Below are 9,044 nucleotides of genomic sequence, written 5' to 3' on the forward strand. Positions count from 1 at the left end.
AGAGAAGAGGAGTGAGGTTATCCAGAGATTCATATTGCAGACAGGAGGTTATAATCAAACATTTTTATTATGGGTAAATACAAAATTTGTCAGAAGTATATTATTTTCCTAGCCTGTTTATTTTCTCAAAGGTTATGTGGCTCCCATCAAAGATTAATTTGGAGGATTATCTCTGACTCCTGAATGCAATTATGCTTTCCCACAGAGAAGATTATCCTTTTGTCTGATAAGGAATTCTCTTGCTGGGAAAAAAACCCCAAAACTCTACAGAACAAAACTCCAAATCACTCTGAACTGCTATCCCAAAACAACAACAAAAAATCTGTTAGCCGCAGAAACAATGATACGCCCTAAGCACTAACTAGTCTCTTTTCTTTCCAGCACTTTCAGTGATTTTTGGCTCCCCCTTTATTACTTCCTCCTAAAACTTACATTTTTCAAGAATTCCAGTCCTCCAGTCTTCCGCTCTTATCAGTCTGATCTGCCCTGAAAGTCTGGCAGAACCAACCTCCTGAAATCTTAAAGCAAGACTTTTGTAACAAGTTTTGCTTAAATAATGGTTATAGCTTTTTACTGGAATTGCTCATTTTGACTGATTTATGTATGTGCTACTGCTGGATACGTAATATTAAGCAGTGTTGGGAAACTCTACCTGTGAATACAGCAATATATATTATAAAACTTTCAAAATACACAGGAGATTGTACACTCCTTTTTGAAGTAAATTATTCCCACAGACCACCAGATTTTTGCTTAGTTTTTGCAATCTGCCATGCAGGGCACACTGAGGCTTTAATTCTGAATTCCCTTCCTTGTGATATTACTTCTGTATCAGTATCACTTACACATACCTAAAGTCTATCTAACAACTGCCAGTTAAAAGTTAGACCAAGTCACGGCTTGTTTCAACAGATTGCTGCTGTGCATGTGGTACTCAACAGGAATGCAGACATCAAGTGGTAATTTGTCATAATTCTCAGTCTGGGAAGAAGCAGATGTCAGGAAATCCTACCTCAGAGGATCCACAAAATACAGTGGGCCATAGTCTGTGCCTGCTTCCATGGTAGTCAGAGCACCATAGAACAACTCAGGTTGGACGGGACTTCAACAGGTCCTGCTCAGAACAGGGTCAGCTATGTGATCAGACCAGGTTGCCGAGGGATTTATCCAGTCAGGTCTTGAAAACCTCCAAGGATGGAGGTTGCACAGCTTCACTGGGCCTCTGCTCCCCTGCTGGGTTGTCCTTGCAGGGGAAAAGGTTTCTCCTCCTATTCAGTCTGAACTGCTTCCCCCAACCTGTTTCAATGTATGCCCACTATCTCTCACCCTCCTGCAATCCACCACTGTGAACACCCTGGCTCTGCTTTCTTGATAACCTCTTCACAGTTGCTGGGAGGCTGCTGTGGATCCTGCACCCCAGAAGGCATCCCTCTCTCTAGGCTGAATAAGTCCAGCTCACTTGGCCTCCTCTCAAGAAGTGCTCCAGCCCTTGACCATCTTGATGGTCCGCTGCTAAACTTGCTCCTTGTCATCTACCATTTTCTTGTAGTGGGGGAGGAGAAGGGGGGCAAAAACTGGATGCAGTATTTAAATGCATTTAACAAAGCACTGAACAGAAGGCAACAGCCATTTTCTTCAACCTACTGGCTGCACTACTGCTTATAAAGCTCTTGTTCTTGGTCCTTTTGACTCTCCTTGCTGCCAGGGCACAGTGCTGGCTTATGCTCTGGTTGCTGTCTTCCAATGTCCCCTCCGTGTCTACAGAGCTGCTCCCGAGTTGTCAGCCCTTAGCCTGTATTGTTGCCAGGGGCTCTGTCTTGCCAGGGACACTAGGAGGAGGTTATCTTTAAACATGTCAGCTTTCCTGAACTCCTTTATTCTCCAGAGCTGCCTCCTATGGCATCTCACCTACCAGTTCCCTGAATAAGACAAAATCTGCTCTCCCAACGTCCAGGGTCTGCACTGTGCTACCTGCCTTCCTCAGTCCCCTCAGGACCCTGATCTTGCCACCACAACCAAGACTGCCTTTGATATTACATCCCCAAATCAGTTCTTCCCTATTTGTGAGTAACAAATCTGGCTGCGCATGAGCCCTGGATGGCCCATCCAGTACCTACCTGTATCAAAGTTATCCCTCACATTTTCCAGAAATGTACTCAGTTGCTTATGTCCTGCTTTATGGCCCTTCCAGCAGATGTTAGGGAGACTGAAGTCTCATGAGAACCAGAGCTGGTAATCCAGAGGCTTTCTTCAGTTTTTTAAAGGCTTCATGTACTTCGTCACCCTGATCAGTGGTCTGCAGCAAACTCCTACCACAGTGTCATGTTTTGTGGCCTCTCCTCTGACGTTAACCCACAAGCTACCCCTTCACATCATGGGCAGTCCTTCTCCTTGTCTTCCCTACCTGTCTTTCCTGAAGAGCTTGTATCTGTCCATTACAGATTTCCAGTTGCATGAGCTGTCCTACCACGTCTCAGTTATTCCCATGATGTTGCAGTTTTGTGACCAGAAACGGCTCTTGGTCTTCCTGCTTGTTTCTCAGGCTGTGTACATGTGTACTTGTGCATGTACAGGCCTCCTTTCTCCAGAACCATCAACACTGCAGAAACTCTGGCATGTTGTCACTCATAAAAGCTTTAGGTCCAGATATGTTCTAGACTTGCTTACTTAACATCTGCAGCGACAGCAAAATGCTCCTATTGTGCTGCTATACTAGGAACAATTTTTTAAGATGGGGGAATGTGATTTATTGTTTCATTTGGAGAAAACACAGAGGTTTTTCATTTTCTGTTTTTCAGTTTTTTTTTTTAAAACAGAATAAAAATGGTCTGTGATACTGTAGAGAATTCCTTGTACTCTAAATTATTGGAGGAAGAAGTTCACTGTTTAGAACCTGATCAGTATCACATTTAGCAATTCAACAAAGCTAGGAATTAATATTTTCCACATGGCTTAAACTCCAACTACACAATTCTTGCTTTTTGAGCTGACCTGCTCTTATTTACTTCACTTCACTTCACTAGGCAGTTCACTATACAACAGATTTTTCTCTTCCATTCTCTGACCAAAATCAGCGTTTCTCTTTCTCCTCATTGCTTTTTTTGTACAGTTTTCCCACTACAGTATCTAGGTAAAAACTTCAATAGCTAGACAACGTCAAGAGAGTGCTTAATCCCTTAGGTATGATTGTTATACATAAAGATATGGCAAACAACTCAGATACTGCCTTCCCATTTTGGTCATCTCACGTTAAAAAAAAGAGTGATATAACAAAACTATAAACTAGTCATCAATTCCGATCTCATTATTAATGATGTTGGAAGCTCATATATGAAAGAGTAAAAAGGCTAGTCATTAAAGGACTCAGTGTACCACCAATTCTTTGTGGAGTTCCAATGAAAAATTTCTTCTCATTAAGTAAGAAAACACCTTATACATTGAGATATAATTGAAAACAGTTACCAAGGATTTAAAATGCTACAAGGACTTAATTTTTTTAATTTCATAGACTAGAAATCACTGTTTACTACGCAGTATTATTCCCACGCACATCAAGATATCTTCACGTCATTCAACTCTCATAAAACCACTGGAAAAATAACCCAAAAAACCCCTTATAAAACAAAATATCAGCCACCTCCTCTGAAGGGTTACCTTTTGTGTAGTTCACTGAGTACTTACAGACAGACTACATACAGGAAACCTGGGAATTGACTTGGTTTCCCCTCTGTAGAGTTTCCCAAGCAAAGCAAGAAAAAGCAACTTTTTAGAGCCAAAAGCAGTATTACCTCTATAAAAATAACAGCAGGGCATAAACTAAAATCTAACCTGGAAGCGGGGACAAGGAGGGAGTGGCATAGTACTGAGTTAGTGGGGTTCCATTTAAGACAAAAGAAAGCATTTTTGATTCCTCTACATGCATGAGAAAGCTTGGCAAAAATTTCACAGGTGAGCTTGGGCTTTTTTATGTCTATACCCTAAAGTAAAAATCTTTAACTTGCACTTAGAATGTCTTTTACACATCAGCACAGAAATATTCTTCTGTAGTGCGAAGTTAATTTAGTAAGCTTTGCCCTATGTAGTCCTAGAATCACATTCATTAACAGTAAGAAATTAAATCTAAAGTTTTAATCTGTACTCTGCAATGGCTACCTATCATGATTCTGCTTATCACTCTAAATAACACTACATAAAGAGTATACAAGGTTGTTCTAATATTTTTTTAATTACTTGAAGACAATGTACTTTTATTATGCACTAATTATACTTAAGCCTGTCTCATCACAATAAAGTCTTTAGCAAGCTTCAAAGTATGTGAATTCAGCCAATTTCCTATGAAGACACCCACCTGTTGGTCAAGGAATGTCACTGTCTAGAAATATCAAATAAAAAAAGTTATATTTAAAGTGTTCTAATCCATACTGAGGAATGAATGATCAGCCACAAATATCGCTGCATTCTTAGTTGCCAGTTTCAAAATGTGTATCTTTTTCCAGGTTGCCTTGTACATCTGAAAATGGCTTTCTTAGTAAATAGTTATTGAAATAGCTTTTTCAAGGTATACATTCAGTTTGTTGAAAAAAATGGCAAGGAATAAAAGTCTAACCAGAACAGAAAGTACAGAACATAGCACTTCAACAAAAGAAATACATGAAATTCCTGCTTTTAATTGTGTTAAGAGCATCCACATAGCTCATGAAAATAAATAATCTGCTATAAATGCTCTGAGACCTGGAACCTCCTCTTATCCATTCAGCCTTGCTAAAAGCACTTAGCAAGGCCATATGCTAGGCTTGAGCTGTAAATCTGATATAGTAAGCGTTTGGAAAGAATTTTGCAAGTTACACTTTAAGGAGCAGGCTCACGATAAAAATGAAGCCTCAACAAACTTCTACCATAAACAGTCTCCACTTGATACAGACTAGTATTTCATTCTGGAGCCAAAGACAATACAAACAACTGGCAAGTCCTTCAACATCAAGGCAAACTGACAGCTGAGTTTTTATTATTCTTCCAAAAAGCATTAAGATACAATTTACAAGGCCACAATCCCTTCTTTTCAGAGTTATCCCAAGAGGGTATAAAGAAGAAAACATGCACACAACTTTACAACATCTTTTAACACTCTCCTATTCTGAAGTAGTCGAGCTGGTTTGGGTGTCCAGCACACATCAGAGCGACTCTAAAACTGACTGAGCTTTAGCATGCACCAAGACTTGGCATTTGGAGGGGTTTTTATCAACTTCTGTCATGTTACTCGCCTTCCTATTCTTGCAATGGTCTCCTTCCAACCTACAATGCTCCACAGAGGATAAGTCAATGACAGAACAGCTTTCTATCTTCTCTCCATTCAGAGGAGAGCATATACCTAATTTTTTTTGCTTTTAAAAAAAAAGGAAAAAAGAAAAAAGTAAGTGTTCTGCCATGGAAACTGACACAAAAATCCTGTTCCAAACAATTTACAGTAACTTTATGACTCCTCCTCATCTACAAGGGACACGAGAAGCCTTCACAGATTCTGACTGTGTCACCAACACCTGCTGTGTTTTGCTCCAGGTCAACCCAAAGACTTATTAGTTCATTTCTGGGCAATGTCACACCATCATTGCTAGTAGGGAGGGCATTCTAGGAGAAACAATGAAATGCCCACTTCATGCATTTTTAAAAGATGCAGGTTTTCGAACATGGCCGGTATGTCTGCAAACATAGTACAAATCAGATATGATCAGGCATTTGTAGTGTTAGAAAGAAATCTACTATATTGACTATTACTATTGTCAAAAAGAAGAAATACAACACAGGGAGAGTTCCTGAAGAGCAACTTGCAAATTTTATGTGCAATCTTGAAAGGGCTTTTTTGTAACTGTCCTCAAAGAAGTTTATTTTTAATGTTAGCCTGAGCATTTGGGCTAGAACTAGAGTTGTTAGGCATCTGGGGTCAAGAAGCCAAAGACTGTTTGCCATTCAAAGCCTGCAGCACCCTACAAATGCTAGCCTGAATTCAAGCTGTTTCCTCAACTCTGTCTTTCATTCTGCACAGCAGAGAAGCAGATCATGAAGCAAGCCTCCACTTTAATTTCATCATCATTCTCTAAAACTGAAAACCTTCCCATCATTTGGATTTCCAAAAACTTTGGGGGTGGGAGGAGCTCCTCTGTATAGGGAAAAAAATAAATTGTTTGTACACAAAACTTGTGGTTGCACCTGAGAAACATATAACCCAGCAGAGACAGAAAATTATGCTTACAAACCTTGCAAAAAGTTTATTTTCTTTAAACAGTTAAGAGCTATTCAGTATTTTAGTATATCGTCTGTCTTTATGCTATCTTTCTCCTTCCTAGCCACATTTCCAGGGTCACCTCCAGAGTTCAGTTTACATGTGATCCCACAAACCTACTATCTGCATGCTGCTTTGAAAACTAGAATGTGCCATCTCCTGGCAACTTAATAAATTGGAAGTTCATCCATCACTACTTAAGCATTTTAAATTTACCTGTATTCAATTTAAATGCAAAACTAGAGGGACAATCTCCAGCTGTCCTTCAGATTGCATTCTAGCATTTAACATATGAACAAGTAACAGATCATAAGATACCTAACAACAAATCAGAAAGCTGTAACTAGTGCTACACTGTAAGTTCTGTTCAGCACAACTTTCTGAACCTTAGTCCAACTGATTTTCCTTCTCTTTCTCTGCTGCTATTTTATTATTTTATGAGAGGGAATAAACAATCCCCTATGCCCTGTTTAGTCTGAGGTTTCTAAAACAATGAACAGCTGTGTAGTGCCTTCCTAGTAATGTGCAATAACTGCAGTTAACCTAACTGAACCTAAAGAAAGAGTTGTTTGAAAGATTTTGTATAGTGGAAGAGTTGAAACATGTTTAACTCATGTATTTTAAGAGAATAGTAACCATGTTTTAGTAACCATGCTGTTACTGATTCACTTTAACATATACATGCTGCTTAACACTGGAGTAGCCCAGTCGTGCTTCAGGGGACTGTTCAAGGTGAGTTTCCAAAACTGTATTTTTAGGGTCTGGCTACCAGAAGCATAGTTTCCACCTCTACAACTTGTTAACACTGACTTCCGATGAAGTTGTTAGATCCAGATAATAGGTGCTTTACAGATCTGAACCTGCTGTGTTAGATGACCACACCGGAATTGGCGGAGTGTGTAAATGGAGCACCTTTAACCCTGGGAGGAGAGCAAACCTCAGCAGGTGAAGCCGCAAGCCCAGCTCTGTGCAGACAGCGGGCCGTGGGTGACCTTCCTCCACACCGCCGCCGGCGTAGGCGTTACCTGAAGCCGTGAGTTCATGAGCATAAACTCCTGCTGAGCTTTCAGGCTGTCGTTCATGGACTTGGAGAAGACGAACCCCATCGTGCCCTGGAGCGCAGAAGAGACGAGGCAGGTGAGGCCGGCGCGGCGGGAAACGCGGGCAGCTCTCCTCGGCCTCGCCCGCCCCCGGGAGGAGCCCGCCCGGGGGCGACGGGCAGGCCGCGGGGGAGCGCGGCGGGCGGGTCGGACCGCCCCGCGGAGGACAGGCCGCTCCCGCGGACCCTCGGCGCCCGCCTCGGCTGCGCGGGCCGCCCCTCCACGCACGGCGGGCCTGCGCCAGCGGCTACCGCCCCGCCCCCGGCGACCAGGCGGAGGCCACCGGCCCGGCCCGGCCGGCCCGCCTCACCTCACCTCACCTCCGGGAGAGGCGTCGATCGGCCACGGGCAGAGGGCAACGGCTGCGGCCGGCTCCGCGGCAGGTCACCGGCCGCCCCGCCCGCGCTGCCTGCGGCCGGCGATTGGCCGGCGCCGGCGGAGCCGGGCGGGGTTTCAAGGGCCGGCGCCAGGCTGCCCGTCCTGGCCGCCGCCCCGCGCCTGCCGGCCGGCCGGCCCTGCTGCGGCTGGAGCAGTTAGAGGCCCTCGTGCTCCGCGGCCTCGTGGGGCGGGAGAGCGGGGCAGGGGGCGGCCCGCGGGTGCTCCCTGAGGGCGAGCAGCGGCCGCCCGCCATTTGAAACGTCTGTGGGGGACCAACGGCACCGCTTGTGTGTGCCTGGGCCGTTGGTTTCTGTCGTGACCAGGAACGCTTTGCCCTTTTATATTTTCTTTTTAAGCTAGGTAAAAACCCTAAACCCTCCAGCAGCCTGAAAAAATGCGGTTGCATTTAAGTGGGACGGGTACCACATACGTTTTTAACTGAGGAGTATCGTGGCATTGAAATGATGTCACAGGTTTCGGGCAACTTCAAAACGTAAACGTGTGAAGAAGCGATGGGTTTCACGCTGGTTCTTGCAGCTTGGGTGGGTATTAAAAATGCGTTGGATGGGAAGTGCCCGTCCTGCAGTAGGCTGCATGTCATTCCCTCCCCCCCCCCCCTTTTTTTTTTTGGGTGGTGGTGGTGTTTGTTTTGTTTTGTTTTTCCTGTAGAAACTGTCCCAAGAAACTTCCGTGAGCTCTTCTCCACATTGAACGTATACACAGGCCCTGGCAGGTTCACAACTCGGGCATGATGCAACCAGGCACTAAGTGTAAATTAGCAAAGAAAGGAATTAAATGCCTTTGACACTTAGGCTTCTTGTCTTACTCTGCCTTTCATCACGTGTCAGAATGTTTTCATTTCATCATTTTCCATAATTAAAGGCTGACTTCGAAATCCAAAGAAATTAAATTTTCATAATTAAAAAAGCGTTGAGACAAAAATTACGCTTTGTCAGTTGGCTTTTTAAACAGTGATACAAATACTGGATAGGATTCCCAGGATTCTTTTGGCACTAAAGAGTATCTCATTAAAGTTTGCAGCACCAGTCCATGAGAATATACGGCACCTCAAACACAACCTCATAGCGGAATTTGACATCTCAGCATAAAACAAGAATTAATCATCTTTGTCCAGAAAGAGTAGTTCAAGATTCAGACATAGTGGGTGTCATTTTCAAATACTTGCACCTGCTAACGTCTTGACCTGCAAGTGATTCTTGTTGTTAGTATTAACTAATTTTCTAAATGGATATGTTTTTGCAAAGGTGGGGTTTTTTTGAAAAAAAAGT

The 9,044-nt window shown here is 43.2% G+C and overlaps 1 protein-coding gene across 2 annotated transcripts in view; it reads right to left on the bottom strand.

Moving 5' to 3' along the window:
* Nucleotides 1-7,769, bottom strand: part of PLGRKT (plasminogen receptor with a C-terminal lysine) — a 29,227-nt gene extending 21,458 nt beyond the window's left edge. The window contains exons 1-2 of one of the 2 annotated variants that reach the window (XM_076361924.1): nt 7,698-7,769; nt 7,303-7,389 (exon numbers count right to left, since the gene is read on the bottom strand). In XM_076361924.1, the coding sequence (XP_076218039.1) occupies nt 7,303-7,383 (81 nt within the window). In that variant the 5' untranslated portion in view covers nt 7,384-7,389; nt 7,698-7,769. Of the gene's footprint in view, nt 1-7,302; nt 7,390-7,692 lie in introns of both variants that reach the window. The other variant, XM_076361923.1, reaches the window with a different exon arrangement.
* Between the last annotated feature and the right edge of the window lie 1,275 nt (nt 7,770-9,044).

Source organism: Aptenodytes patagonicus, chromosome Z (genome assembly GCF_965638725.1).
Source record: "Aptenodytes patagonicus chromosome Z, bAptPat1.pri.cur, whole genome shotgun sequence".
In the NCBI taxonomy this organism is placed as follows: Eukaryota; Metazoa; Chordata; class Aves; order Sphenisciformes; family Spheniscidae; genus Aptenodytes; species Aptenodytes patagonicus.